At 33.4% G+C, this 13987-nt stretch overlaps 3 protein-coding genes and 1 long non-coding RNA gene across 10 annotated transcripts in view; 3 read left to right on the forward strand and 1 right to left on the reverse strand.

Annotated features, from left to right (window-relative positions):
- The first annotated feature begins 379 nt into the window (after positions 1-379).
- On the forward strand, positions 380-3509 carry LOC127071356 (serine protease snake-like). 3 transcript variants are annotated; one of them, XM_051010540.1, is made up of 6 exons: positions 380-495; positions 1271-1711; positions 1783-2053; positions 2174-2424; positions 2554-2924; positions 3277-3509. In XM_051010540.1, exons 2-5 carry the CDS (start codon positions 1405-1407, stop codon positions 2889-2891), a joined length of 1167 nt encoding a protein of 388 aa, XP_050866497.1. In that variant the 5' UTR covers positions 380-495; positions 1271-1404; the 3' UTR covers positions 2892-2924; positions 3277-3509. The 3 variants fall into 3 exon arrangements, with proteins under 3 accessions (XP_050866497.1, XP_050866496.1, XP_050866498.1); XM_051010539.1 differs by lacking the exon at positions 380-495 and adding an exon at positions 508-1088; XM_051010541.1 differs by lacking the exon at positions 380-495 and adding an exon at positions 550-570.
- Positions 2921-5190, reverse strand: LOC127071357 (palmitoyltransferase ZDHHC16). 3 transcript variants are annotated; one of them, XM_051010542.1, is made up of 6 exons: positions 4810-5190; positions 4591-4738; positions 4165-4474; positions 3879-4069; positions 3503-3813; positions 2921-3375 (listed from the first exon to the last, which is right to left on the reverse strand). In XM_051010542.1, exons 1-6 carry the CDS (start codon positions 4854-4856, stop codon positions 3285-3287), a joined length of 1098 nt encoding a protein of 365 aa, XP_050866499.1. In that variant the 5' UTR covers positions 4857-5190; the 3' UTR covers positions 2921-3284. The 3 variants fall into 3 exon arrangements, with proteins under 3 accessions (XP_050866499.1, XP_050866500.1, XP_050866501.1); XM_051010543.1 differs by having other exon boundaries at positions 4165-4481; positions 4591-5187; XM_051010544.1 differs by having other exon boundaries at positions 4165-4511; positions 4591-5187.
- Positions 5191-5711: 521 nt separating this feature from the next.
- Positions 5712-11099, forward strand: LOC127071355 (pre-rRNA 2'-O-ribose RNA methyltransferase FTSJ3). Of its 3 annotated transcripts, none has more exons than XR_007784978.1 (7): positions 5712-5910; positions 6001-6464; positions 6538-7471; positions 7550-7981; positions 8092-8473; positions 8559-10527; positions 10731-11099. XR_007784978.1 is itself a non-coding variant. In XM_051010538.1 (6 exons), exons 1-6 carry the CDS (start codon positions 5844-5846, stop codon positions 8815-8817), a joined length of 2538 nt encoding a protein of 845 aa, XP_050866495.1. In that variant the 5' UTR covers positions 5712-5843; the 3' UTR covers positions 8818-11099. The 3 variants fall into 3 exon arrangements, 1 of the variants encoding a protein (XP_050866495.1); XR_007784979.1 differs by having other exon boundaries at positions 8559-10401; positions 10796-11099; XM_051010538.1 differs by having other exon boundaries at positions 8559-11099.
- A 1403-nt stretch (positions 11100-12502) lies between these two features.
- LOC127071359 (uncharacterized) overlaps positions 12503-13987 on the forward strand; it is an 89217-nt gene continuing 87732 nt past the window's right edge. The window contains exon 1 of the long non-coding RNA XR_007784985.1: positions 12503-12939. This is a non-coding gene — a long non-coding RNA (uncharacterized LOC127071359). The remainder of the gene's footprint in view (positions 12940-13987) is intronic.

Consider the following 13987-nt stretch of genomic DNA (forward strand, 5'->3'; position numbering starts at 1 on the left):
GAAAAAGAGATAGAGAAATTATTTTTATATGATCTAATCATTTATGACGAAATTTTACGAATGTATTATATTTATATAGATAGTATAAAAAAAAAATATTTATGTAATAAAAGAATGCATTGAGTTATATTTATCGTACGTGTATTATCAGTTGCCTATCGTAGGAGCTCATAAAATAAAGGATATATAAAAACAAAATAATTAAATGATACATTAATATGTTTCATTTATTTATTATTATTAGTATTTTTATTTTTAATTTGATTTAATTAGTAATATTAAATATATAATGTTTTTTCCATTATATAGTCGATATATGGATATATAATGTATCTGTGAGAAAACAGAGTGACATCTAGTGTTCGAAAAGAGAAACAGCAAAGCTGATTTTTACTTGCAAGATGGCCGCGTAAGAGAGAACACGTTATTAAGTTTGTAATATTAATACTTTCTGTTCTTTCTGCATATTAAATATATGTACATATGTATCAAGATGTAAGAAAATGTTTTATAAATCAGAATTATAAAAGAAACAAAAATAACGTTTATGATGTATAAATTAATAAAAATGTAATACTTTTTTCTTATCTCGTCAAAACATGTAGAAAAAAAAAATTTCTATTTCATCGATTTTCTTTTATATTAATTTCTAATGAATGAAAAAGGAAAAAAAGGAAAGAAGCTAAAACTACAAAATCTGCTTTCTCCGGATCACGTGATAATTTCTTAAGAATATTACAAAAATAAATTTGGCTTCATTAGTCATGTAGTAATTACCAAGTGATTACGTGTGCATCTTTAAAAATTATTTGTATATATATGTATATATAAACATGATACGTGTGTGTTTGTATATACACATTAACGAATATAACGATAACTTTGTATATAAAAGATAAAGCACGAAGAAAAATACTTTGGCATTGACGCTTGACTTATTAACTCGCCTAAAGATTTTATTGAAGTTCGATGCACGCGGTAACAAGTTCTTCCAATGATGACATTTTTTTTCATACGTTGGAATTTTATCATAATTTTTTTATTATTTTTATCGGACAATCTATTACTTACATCTTCCAAAAATGCAGGTTAATTATTTATTATCATACTTATTATTATATTGTAATTACTTATAATTACTTATTATTTTTTTATCTGATTTATGCGACTACGTAAAAAAAATATATATAAATGAAAAAATAAACAATTCGAATCAACTTGTAAATCTATTATGTACGAGTTATATTAAGAAATTATAAAATATTCGTAGATTCTTCGAGCTCGTCGAAAACAATAGGTGACAGTCCTTATAACAGTGATCCAATATTTATAATCTCTTCTTCACCTATCGTATATTCATTCGGACATATTAATGAACGCAATCCAGAAGAAAATCCATTTTTAATGGAAAAGGATAAAACAAATGTTATAAATAGAAATGATCAACAATATGTTAATAATCCATTCTTAAATTTATATAATGGAGTTAATAGAAAGGATGAAATACCTATATCTATTTCTACACTTTCTTTAAACAAAACTGACAATGATTCTAGTTCATTTATAAAACCATATATAAATAGTTCATTTCCTGCAATTGATTTACAAAATCAAGGAAATGGTAAAAACAAAGAGGTTTCAAGTCCTCAGGAACAAGCTAAACTTTCGAATTCATCTAATAGATATAGTACTAGGACTAAGTCAGATATCAGTAAGTTAAATTTAAATGATACAAATTTATTATTGATTTCATGCAATTAATAACTAAACGCTATATTATAGAATGTGAAGAATATGGTAAACAATTTTTGAGTATATCAGAAGTACAATCTTTAGTTGGTATCAACACACAAGTGCTTAGAGTAGAAAGTGAACAGTGTACAAAATTTGATCAGCTTGTAACTGGTGGTACAATTGCAACACCTGGTGAATTTCCGCATATGGTTGCCTTGGGCAAAATATTAAGGGATGGATCTTTTATGCTTTACTGCGGTGCCACATTAATTTCACCTTCCTGGGTCCTTACTGCTTCACATTGCACTTATGGACCAAAGTAGATTATTTTTTTTTCTTGTATTCTAACAATTTGTTATATATAGCAAGAGAATATTGTTAAATATTTTAATACTCATTGCTTCATAACATTATCAAGTGATAATATTTTATCTTATAGCGGTAGTCCAACAGTTGCAAAGATTGGTATTCATAATATAAAGGATAAGAAAGACGGAATTGTAATTGAAATTGAACAAATGATACGGCATCCATCTTATAATCCTCCAGCGATGTATGCAGACATAGCTCTTATTAAATTAAAGACATCTGTTACTTTTAGCAATTTAATAAAACCAGCATGTCTTTATCAGCTATATGACAATGTACCCATGAAAGTTTGGATTAGTGGTTGGGGTGTTACTGAATTTGGTAAATTTAATTTATATTTAATATTTTCTTGGCTTATGATTACATTTTATGTGCCTTATATTAAAAAATATTTAGTAAATAAGATTTTTTTTAAATATTGTTGCCTATCATAAATTGAAATGTTTTTAGGTGATGAACAAAGCGAAAAATTGCAAAAAGCACAACTTGATATAATAAATAATATTGCATGTTCGATAAAACATAATAATTCCCTAGCAGTTCCATATGGTGTAACACCTAGTATGATATGCGCGGGTGATCCTTATGGTGGATGGATTAAAGATGCTTGCCAAGGAGATTCAGGTGGACCTTTACAATTACCACATCCCATATATTCGTGTCTTTTCCAAGTAATTGGAATTACGAGCTTCGGAGAAGGTTGTGCGATCGTAGATTCACCTGGGGTGTATACAAGAGTCTCTCATTACCTTAATTGGATAGAGGATATTGTCTGGCCAGAGAATTAGCAGCTTTAATGAAGATTTGATATCTTACAAAAGGTAAAAAATTTAATTTATTCAAATAACTATTAAATTGTAGATGAATTACATTATCTTTGTCTATTATTTTCTTAATAGTATTATTCTTTTATATTGGAGAAGAGCATATTTTCATTGTAAAATTAAATATAATTACGAAGTAGTAGTTTAGGAAGTATATATAAAAAAAAAAGATGTTAATTGTATAACAGCTGTTGAATATTTTATATATTTAAATGCATGATATTAATTTGCTCTATAATCATGCATATCAATTTGACTAGAATGTCATAAGAATAAGAATCGTATGATACACACAGGAAAAATATTTAAAAGATAATTGTAACATCACATTCTCTTATAATCGTTTCAGTTTCAAACTCAAGATATTTTAATGTCGTGGATTGTTCTCCAAGTAAGACCATTTCCATATGGGTCATGAGTTGAAGGAAAAAGAACATACCACCAACTTCTGCAAAAATTTAGGTGGTATGTTAAATAAATGAACAGATAAAAAATATATATATATAAATTTGAAATTTTGTTTTGTAATATAATATACAACATGACAATAGTAATAAAATTTTTAGTAAGATTACCTATCAACTATGCCTAAAAACAATTTCCAGTTTTCCCTTGGTCCAAAATTATAAGGATTTTGATATGATTTTCCAAGTGCTTTATATTTTTCTGTTTCAGTACTATTAATGCGTGCTTCAATACTAGTTTCTCCTCTTGTAATAAGACCTGCATGCCACCAAGTGAGTGCCCCAAGTGCTGTAAATGTAGCTACACAAATTAATGCTGCAAAAACTATAAGTCTGCGTCTCCATTCTTTTTCTTTATTTTCAGCAGCTTGTTTTGCAATTTCAGCTATTTCTTCTTTAGATAAATGATCTAATGATTCTGCCTAAAAGATGTTTTTTATAAGTTTTATTTAATGATAAAAAAATATAAAATATAATATAAACTTACCACAGGAATAATCTCAGAATTGTTAATGCGAACTGGATGACCATCTAGCTCAGCTTCGTGTGCTGGAAAAAACTCTTGATATGCTATTTCTATTCCAAATATCATAATGAATAAAATTCCCACAACAGTAAAAGCCATATATTGAAAAAAATGTCTGTGATTGTAGTGACCAACACAGTTATTTAGCCATGCTATAATTTTGTTTAAGAAATATATCAGATTTCTATACAAATACTTTTTTGTTATTTGACATTATATGAATACCTTATATAAGCAAAAAGGATACGACAATGATGATCCATTTTAAGCACACACTTGTTACAAATAGAACAATGATGCGTTCTAGGAGGTTTTGGTTTAATGCATTTTTTACAAATGCTCACAGCCTCTGGAATAAGACCACCTTGTGGTGGGTAACCTGCTGCTACATTTACACCCATGTAGTAGTGGAAACATACATTTATAAGAAGCCAATTTCCAATTAGTAATAAAAATATTGTCATAAATGGACTCTTTTCCCACCAGTAAGGTAAGCCAATCCAATATGCGATACAAACGATGCATACTTTTAATAAAGCTACCATTACTACACATACCTAAAGGCTGTGAAGTTTAGTAAATATATTGCGAAGGCTAAATGGTATTAATAAAACCATGAAATTTGTATATTTTAACGAGATCTTTTAAACATATAAAATTGCAAACAACTTACTGGTCCTAAAAGGGCAGTAAAATTTTCTACGAACCAAAATATTGGTTCCATAAGTATATCACACATATAGCTCCAATCCAAAAAATCATTATAAAATAAAGATTTACATGTGATTTGTAAACGACACCATTTTTTCTTAATACTGAGCCTTAAGAAAAAAAAAATTATGATTCATTACATTTTTGAAATAAAGTGACAATAAGTTATTTTAATAAATACCTAATATGCCTTGGTGCTTGTCTCAAAGACCACTGAATTCTAACCATTTTCGAATACTAATTTGTAGTAATTAAGACTTGATAATAAAATATAACATTACTACTAAACATTATTTAAATTTTCATTTCAATATGGATAAATCTATAATACATAAACTCCATTTTGCTAACATTTTTTTTTGTATGTACATCAAAGTTTTTTCAACCGTAATATAGTATATATATAATTACTAATATGAATTTTTACAAATCTTTTGGAATTTTAATATTTCAAGATTAAAATACTTCAATAAAATTTAAGTATATTGAAGAAATAACAAATTTTCAGTTATACTGTTGGAAGTTCTAATCACGATCAGCAAATTGCCTATGATTCTAATTCCATATCTAAAAAGTTAGGTGGCGTATTGACCAATAATATTCTTTCTTTGAATATACCAATAATTCGTAATACTATTTTAGAATAGTTACTCAAAGTGGAATTATTGAAAGATTTATATTTTTACGAAGAATTAATTTTTCTATATGTAAATTTAAGGCTATTCGTTATCTCCACCTTTTTAATAGTTTAAAAAAACGATTAGTATAGGCATAATTCTTGAATGATTTTTATTGAACAAGCTTTCATTTTAAAGATAAAGGTTTAATCGAGGACATGGTTTTTTTGATTTTTTGAAAAAACTTTATTTTCTTTGAAAAAAATGATGCTTCGAGTTTATGGATAAAAATGAAGCTTTTTGTACATAAGATATAGTCCTATTATTATCGACTTAGTTGAAAGAAAATTAATGAAAAAGTTTATAAAAAACAAAACAGAGGGCAGCACTTGATTATGCTTAAATGCTTAAATGTCGCTGCTGTGCTTTTCAGTTTGATTTCTACGTAAAGATTCGATGGATTTCCATCTATAAGAGTGATTTCGTTGAAGTTATATTTATAGCAATCGGTCCTCTTTGGACCACATGTTATAACCTCTTTGATAGTTTCATTTAATTTATGTTGTTACTTTGTTAGAAAAATTTATCTGCCTTAAAAATGGGTAAAAAGGGGAAGATTGGAAAACAGAGGAAGGATAAATATTATCAATTAGCCAAGGAAACTGGTATGAACAATTTGAGATACGTACTATCAATGTTTTATTTGTAAAACCGATCTCTTTCTTTTTCATTTTACAATTTTCTTTTTCTTTTAGGTTACAGATCACGTGCTGCTTTCAAGTTAATTCAACTTAATCGTAAATTTGAGTTTCTTCAAAAATCTCGAGTATGTATAGATTTATGTGCAGCACCTGGTGGATGGATGCAAGTAGCACGACAAAATATGCCAGTGTCATCTATAGTTATTGGCGTAGATTTGTTTCCAATAAAACCAATACCTGGTTGTATAAGCTTGGTTGAAGATATTACAACGGACAAGTGCAGAGTAGCTATCACTCGTGAATTAAAGACTTGGAAAGCAGATGTGGTTCTGAACGATGGAGCACCTAACGTTGGAAAAAATTGGCTCCACGACGCGTATCAACAAGCCGTTTTAACGTTACACGCTGTTAAAGTAGCTACACAATTTCTGAGACCTGGTGGATGGTTTGTTACTAAAGTATTTAGATCAAAAGATTATAATCCATTGATATGGGTATTTAAACAATTGTTCAAGAAGGTAAATAATCCATATATACATTTATTTTATAGTATATAAGTAACATAAATTAATCAGGTGATACTTTTCACAGGTACATGCAACAAAACCTCAAGCTTCTCGTAGCGAATCAGCTGAAATTTTTGTGGTCTGTCAATATTATATTGCGCCAGACAAGATAGATCCTAAATTTTTAGATCCAAAATACGTATTCTCAGAATTGCAATTAGAACCTACAAATAAACTCAATGTATTCCATCCAGAAAAGCAGAAGAAGCAAAAGGCTGAAGGTTATCCGGAAAATGACTACACATTGTATCATCCGGTTTCTGTAAAAGACTTTATTAAATATGAAAACGGAATAGACGCTTTGCAGAATACATCTGAAATTTTATTAGACGATGACGAAATCGCGAATCACGAGAAGACAACGAAAGAAATTAAAGAATGTTGTAAAGATATTAAAGTACTCGGTCGGAAAGATTTGCGTTTATTACTTAATTGGTGGAAGGCTTTAAGGGAAATATTTGTTGAATCAAAATCCGAATCTAACGATGTTACGGAAGAAACGACGGAAGATTCCACAAAATCTCTAACTCTTGAAGAACAAGAAGATCTGGAGGATGAAGAAATTATGAAGGAAATAGAAAAAGTTCGAGAAGAGGAAGAAAGAGAATTGAAACGGAAAAAGAAGAGGGTAAACAAAGAAAGACAAAAATTAAACGAACGTTTGAATCTTAAAATGATTCACAAGGGAGACGAGGGACCTAAATTAGAAGGAGACGACATGTTCAGTTTAACACAAATTAAAACTCATGAGGCATTAGCAACCGTTACCGATCAGAGTCCCGATGTGGTAGTAGAAAGCGATCATGATTCTGACGAAGAACGTAGAGGAAAACCGAAGAAGATAACGTATGAAAAGGATAAGGGACATTTAGATAGTTCTGGATTGTATTACAAGTCGGAGGATAGCGATTCAGAAAAATCCGACGATGAAAGTACAAATAGCGAAAAATCAGGATTAGGTATTAACAGTCTATAATTTCTCATAAATAATATTCATAGAGATAGTTTTTAATTTTATTTACTATTATATACGATAGGTTTTAGTTCATCCGAAGACGAAGAAGGTAGGAATGCTAAGAAGAAAAATCGAAAAAATACTAAAATCGAAGACGAAGAAGAAACTAATCCTTTGATAACCGATCTCGATTACAGAGATAAAAAAACTAAGAGAATTCACAAAGCTCAGTTATGGTTTGAAAAGGATGTGTTTAAAAATTTGGAGGATGAGAAGGACGAGGACTTTGAATTGGATAAGATGATAGAGAATTATAAGAGAAAGGGTGGGAAAATTGTGGGAGAGGAGAAGGAGCAAATGGAGAAAGAAGAAGACGATACTGACGCGGGATCGAATTATGCGAGCGACGATACAGACTCTAATTACGATGTGGAAGAGATGATGGCGCCGAATAAAAAAGTAAAAAAGATAGGTGGTAAGGATGGATACGAAGTGGTGTCGAAAGAGCAAAGTAGTAAGTAAATGACTATTTTACTATTTATTGCGATACTTTTCTATTATCTCATGATCGTTTCACGTATATGTATGCATATATATATTTTTTCTATATATTTTATTTTTTAGATGAAAAATTAAAGAAGAGGAAATTATCGGTTCAAGATCTGGCATTGGGTTCTTTAATGGTACAATCTAAGAAGGCTCGACGAGATTTAATCGACGGTGCTTGGAACAGATACGTTTTTAACGATACTAATTTGCCAGATTGGTTTGTACAGGACGAGGAAAAGCATATGAAGAAAGAAGCTCCTGTACCGAAGGAACTGGTAGAAGAATATGAAAAGAGAGTAGAGGATCTGAACGTTAGGCCGATCAAAAAGGTTTTAGAAGCTAAGGCAAGGAAAAAGAAACGTGCGATGCGCAAATTAGAAAAAGCTAAGAAGAAGGTTGAAGCTTTAATGGAGAGTACAGAAATAAGTGAACGTGAGAAAGCGCGACAAGTTAAAGCGTAAGTATTATAAATATAATATTGCTTGTTTTATTTAGATGGTATGTTGTACATATACAAACTTTTTTTATGTATATATATATAGCATATACAAGAAAGCTAATAAGGAGCCAAAGAAGGAAGTAACGTATGTAGTCGCGAAAAAACATACTTCTCAAAAGAGAGCGGTAAGGCCCCCTGGCGTAAAAGGCAGATACAAAATAGTAGATCCTAGAATGAAGAAGGACATGCGTGCGACCAAGGCAAAGGAAAAGACAAAAGGACGAAGTAAAAAAAAGAGTCGTGGTGGTGGAAAACCTCCCAGAGGGAAGCCTAAAGTATCAAAAGGCAAAAAGTTTAAATAATGTTGTCCTTTAATAATTTTTCTCTTTTATATGGATGTACGAAGAAAAAACAAAAAAAAAACAAAAGAACAGAAAGAAAGAAGTTCTTCGTAATTAACCCAAACAAATATGATTACAATAATGGACGACGCGTATTTGTTTGTATTGTACAGTTGTTTTTAAGAACAAGAGAAGTCATAGACGTATAAAAGGACGGTCTTAAAATACGCTTGGAAGGCAAAGCGTAATTTCAGAGTAATATAGACGCACATTATATATATATATGTATATATAATGTTCATATGTACATATACACATATACAAAATATATTACATATGTATATTTACATATAAATCAGCGAGTGTCAACAAGTTATGCGTATTACGTACGATATGCAAAATGTTTACTTTCATTCCGGATACCTACTTAACCTTATCTTTTTTAACCTTATCGTTCTTTGGCTCGACACAGAGAGGGGCCAGACGAGACTTCTTAATCTGCGCGTTTTCGTTTAATAATTAATTAGATTTTTTGTAATATTATATGATTTAATAATTAATTAGATTCTTTGTAATATTATACGATCAGGGTTGTCAACGTTTTTGTTCCTGTCCCGTCGAAGTATACACCTATATTTAATAAATTATATGCCGGAGGACCGATACTCCTGCCGGCATTCGGTTAAAATCCGACCTTGTTTTATTTCAGGCAACTCTCGTAAGTACGTATCTGCGTATATAACGATTCTACGTAGAAATATAGGATCAACAACATATCTGTATAATGTGTCGCGTAGACGTCAGCATGTTTTTTCTTTCTTTTCTTTTCTCTTTTTTTTAATTTCTTTCTCCAAAAATCTAAGGATCCATCCTTGATTCATCGCTCTTTCAAGTTTTTGCGTTACATTACCAACTTTTTATATCGCATATAAAAACAACTTTAAAAACGTTCGCTCGTTTACCGTCCGAACGAGTTCGATATTCCTATCGAATGGCAATCTCGATCGAGCAGCGAGAATCGAATTGCAATTAAAAATAATCGATTCAATTAAAAGAAATCGAAGGAACTCCGTTAAGTTGGCGTGGTGCGATCATTTACTACGATAGATCGCATCGAACTACGTTCGAAACGACTCGAGAAAGATTCACCGATAACAACGCAACGACAACGACACGACGATATTAAGACATGATATCTAAGCCACCCACCTGTCTATCGTTGCTCGTTGCCATTTTCATATTCGGCCCTCTTGTCATCCTTTATTCACCCCACTCAGTTTTTCTGATCCCCTCCTTTAACCCTGCATCCTCGATCTTTCGCTCTTCGTCATCCTCCACCACCCCACCTCTTCCTAGTCAACTGTTTACCCCTCTTTACCCCTCTTTACCTCTTGCTCGATAGAGGGGGGAGATCATTCTATCCCCTTCCTCCTCTTCGTTCTATTCCTTCTCCTTCCCCTCCTCTTCCTCCTCCTTCACCACCTTCCCCCCTCCTCCTCCTCCTCCTCCTACTTCTACTACGACGGTTGCATCGAACATTCTGATGCAACTGTGGCCTGCGTAGCGTCGGGACGCAGCGGTCGATGTCAAGGACAAGGCCGATAGGTGCTATAACGATTCCGCGCGACGTTCCGCGTGCGGTTCGACACGCGCGCTTTTATATGTTGTATATGTCGTATATATTGTCATTCGAGAAAGCGCCGTAGAAATTTACCGGGCCGTCGGCCAACTGTGCGATTCTCTTTCTCTGTCTCTCTTTCTCTTTCTCTTCTTCTTTCTCTTCTCTTTCTCTCTCTTTTTCTCGATCGATCTTGAACGTGTCTCTTTCTTTCTCTCACTTGTCTCTCATTCAAGAGATAGAGAGAGACAGATAAGAGTCCTTGTCCTTTCTTTCTTTCGTCTTCCTTTTCTTTTATTTCGTTTTTCGTCGTTAGGAGGACCACATTCGTACGACGTCAAAATCGTCACACTACTTTCCCCCTCCCCCTTCTACTTTTAGTCTCCGAACGATAAAATAAATGGCTGAACTCGCGCTGTGATGCAATCCGCGTTGCGTCGAGACGCTGCAACGGGCAATGTCAAGGACACGGCTGACGGCATGCACGAGAGAGGGAAAGAGAGAGTGAACGGATGAGTTTGTGTGTGTATGAGAGAGAGAGAGAGAAAGTGTATCTGTGTGTGTACGATGCACGCAAAATTTATTTCTATGGGGTTATGTACGGTGTAGAGAAAAAGTGAACATGCAGAGACGCAGAAAGAAAATAGGAATTATGAAACATTGAAAAGCGATCGACAACAAGTGGGTGAGTAATAAAATATATTATTAAATAGGAATAAAATATGGAATAATTAAATTTCATCGAATGATCGAGCAATCGACGATTTCGTATAATAGAAAATTAAATATCAAAATTTTATGTTCCGTAAAAAAGAAAAAAAAGTAAGCAAGAGGATTATGATTTATTTCTAAAATTATTCGTTATACGAGCGGAAATAGTCGAAGGAGCGAATAAGATGGAGAAAAATTGGTGTCTATAAACGTACGTATGTGCGTACATGCAATATTTATATCGCGATTATGTTGCGATGCCGATAACTTCGTATCAATCGGCGAGCATTTCCACGAAACCTTAAGGAGCTTTTCTAACGTTCGTTCAAACGAAACAACGGACTATTTTCGAGCAAAGAACGTGTTTCTCATCTGCCAACGTTCAAATTCTATTCTCTGCGAAATACGTTCTTGTGTTCCAAATCATAGAAAGAGAGAGAGAGAGAGAGAGAGAGAGAGCTACGATCGTTAGTTTTTTTTCTGGTTTTTCTCATTGCCAAGAGGAAAAAATCGTTCGGAGAAATACGGCGATATCTTTACGATTTTCGCTTGCAATCGTTTTTTATTAACCTTTTTAGCGATATTATCATATTTCATCGAACGACGGAAAATCATTTGCGAGCACTCCTTTGATGTTTAACAAATCAAGCTCGAAACGAAAAACCCGTAATATTGCATTTTCGACGTAACAATTCTTGATTTATGATATACGTTGATTTTCAAAGTGAATTCATATTTTCATATTCGGATATTCTCGATATATTGTCGTAATCGTTTGACGATGGAGGTTAATTGTTATTTCTATCGACACGAAACGTTTATTTCCGATCTCGCTGTTATATCGCGATATCCTTCGAAAATACTCTTTCTTTCCCTCTCTCTCTCTCTCTTTCTCTTCGCGTACGTTTCCTGTTATTTGTATTTATTCTCGCACGTCGATCGACTTTCCTTGACGAATTACGAATAAGAGGGAATAAAGGAACGTTTGGAAATTGAAAGAAAAACGGAGCACAAATTGGCGGTATATACGTAAATACATATCTACGTATTTGGGTACATGTGTAATATGCATCTATGCGCGTACGTATAGGTACATACATATACACAAACAATGTGGAACGAGGTTATGTAAATCTTGCAGGAATATTAAGCAATAAAGGAGACGATAAGGTCGTCGGATAGCGTCACGCGCCTGAATAAGCTCGCAACGCACAGAGGTACCTATATCAGAAAGCGAGGAGAGCTTACGCAAGAACAATATCCAGTGTAATAATCGTAGCATTTTCAACGATACGCAAAAGCTTTAAGGCTTTTCGTTCGTCCGAAACTTTGCTCTACTATAGATATGTATACATAGGTACGATGCATACGTACGTACGTACGATGCATACGTACGTACGTACGATACATATGTACGTACGTACGCGATATGCCGATTTTGAAAGATAATTTCACGTCGCTTCATCGACGTGAAGTTTACCGAAAAGGAACAATTTTTTACGAACGACCATAGAATAGATCTTATAGGTTTGCAATCGTGATAATCGAATATGTTACATAACCTGTTCCGAACTTCATTTAGTAAACGTTTTTGATAGTTATTTTGCAACTAAGTCGATCGAATCGTTGCAAGATCGAATCGTTCGGTAGTGTAGAAAGTTTTCCTCGAAACGAGGATCTTACGAGACGAAGAAATCGTTTCGCGATTTTTCCAAGCATAAAGATATAGACCGCATAGGAGGTACAATAGTAAATCGAAAGAATCGAACGGAACGTGTTAAGCGATACACAGACAGGAGTCAAAGATCACGCAAGTATTAACTCTTTTTCCTCTGTTTATCGGCGCTTCCGTCAATGGTCCGCGATCGTTTCGTGAATACAAATGTTCTATTTTCAAGCCCGAAGGTTGCCCCCCCCCCATCGTTGTACGTATTTCCGGGAGGATCGGGTTCGTAGCGTGAGGATAGATCGATCGATTCGAACGATAGATCTTGCCGAATTTTTATTAAGAGAGTACGTGATGTCGTATATAAACAATGATTCACTACGTTCAACGAAGTCTTCCGGTTCCTAGGATCTTTTATGAGGGTCACGTATATGTAGAAGACTCGCACGTGAACGGGTGCGCACGCCCGCTCGCTAGCTTTTGCTTTCGTGTCCGTTTGTCCGTGTGTGTGGGTGTGTTTACGTCTGTGTTGCGGTGCGGTGCGGTACGGTGCGGTGCGGTGTGTCTGTATCTACACGCGATTGGCGCTTACGTCAAGGGCGACCTCGACTTTCCACCGTCTCTCTAATCTACGCGAGAATCGGACGAGACAAGCTTTCACGTTGCTCGTTGGATATCCAGATATAGTTCACCGATGTTTTCCTACCTACTTAGTTGAGTATAAGTGCTATATAGCACGGAGAAATCGTTCGATAAATTTCTGGAACGCGTGTGGTCCTTTTCCTTAAACGTTAAACGTGGTACATTACCCTTCACCCTTGGCGTTTTAACGCTAATTAATCCATTAGATCGTATGCCAGGTAGTTGATAATGGAATTTTTCTGTGAACGATGGAAATCTACGGCCATGTTATTATTATTATCTCATTATCTACATCTTTAATTTCCTCACCGGGGCGAAAAGTTTCCTCGATGTAATAATCTTTTCTTTTTTCTCCCCTTACAAATCTCACGATCGATCAATCCGTATCAACTTATGCGACACGCGTTCCACGATGAACAAAGAAAGAAAGAAAGAAAGAAAATAGAAAGAAGAAAATAGAAAGAAGAAAAAGAGCAACAGATAAAATACGTAACAGATATTAAAGACGTAGAATCGTTTTATCTTCGAATTAACGACGACGTTATATTAATGAT

Source organism: Vespula vulgaris, chromosome 21 (assembly GCF_905475345.1).
Source record: "Vespula vulgaris chromosome 21, iyVesVulg1.1, whole genome shotgun sequence".
NCBI classification, from domain to species: domain Eukaryota; kingdom Metazoa; phylum Arthropoda; class Insecta; order Hymenoptera; family Vespidae; genus Vespula; species Vespula vulgaris.

What these genes read in the sequence shown, in the direction of transcription:
- LOC127071355 (XM_051010538.1), top strand. Translation starts at nt 5,844, where the DNA reads ATGGGTAAAAAGGGGAAGATTGGAAAACAGAGGAAGGATAAATATTAT. An exon ending in TCAATTAGCCAAGGAAACTG is followed by an intron (nt 5,911 to 6,000) that starts GTATGAACAATT and finishes TTTTTCTTTTAG; the next exon opens with GTTACAGATCACGTGCTGCT. An exon ending in GGTGTCGAAAGAGCAAAGTA is followed by an intron (nt 7,982 to 8,091) that starts GTAAGTAAATGA and finishes TTTATTTTTTAG; the next exon opens with ATGAAAAATTAAAGAAGAGG.
- LOC127071356 (XM_051010539.1), top strand. Translation starts at nt 995, where the DNA reads ATGATGACATTTTTTTTCATACGTTGGAATTTTATCATAATTTTTTTA. An exon ending in TAGGACTAAGTCAGATATCA is followed by an intron (nt 1,712 to 1,782) that starts GTAAGTTAAATT and finishes GCTATATTATAG; the next exon opens with AATGTGAAGAATATGGTAAA. An exon ending in TTGGGGTGTTACTGAATTTG is followed by an intron (nt 2,425 to 2,553) that starts GTAAATTTAATT and finishes AAATGTTTTTAG; the next exon opens with GTGATGAACAAAGCGAAAAA.
- LOC127071357 (XM_051010542.1), bottom strand. Translation starts at nt 4,856, where the DNA reads ATGGTTAGAATTCAGTGGTCTTTGAGACAAGCACCAAGGCATATTAG. An exon ending in TAAAATGGATCATCATTGTC is followed by an intron (nt 4,070 to 4,164) that starts GTATCCTTTTTG and finishes ACAAAATTATAG; the next exon opens with CATGGCTAAATAACTGTGTT. An exon ending in TTTTTAGGCATAGTTGATAG is followed by an intron (nt 3,376 to 3,502) that starts GTAATCTTACTA and finishes AAATTTTTGCAG; the next exon opens with AAGTTGGTGGTATGTTCTTT.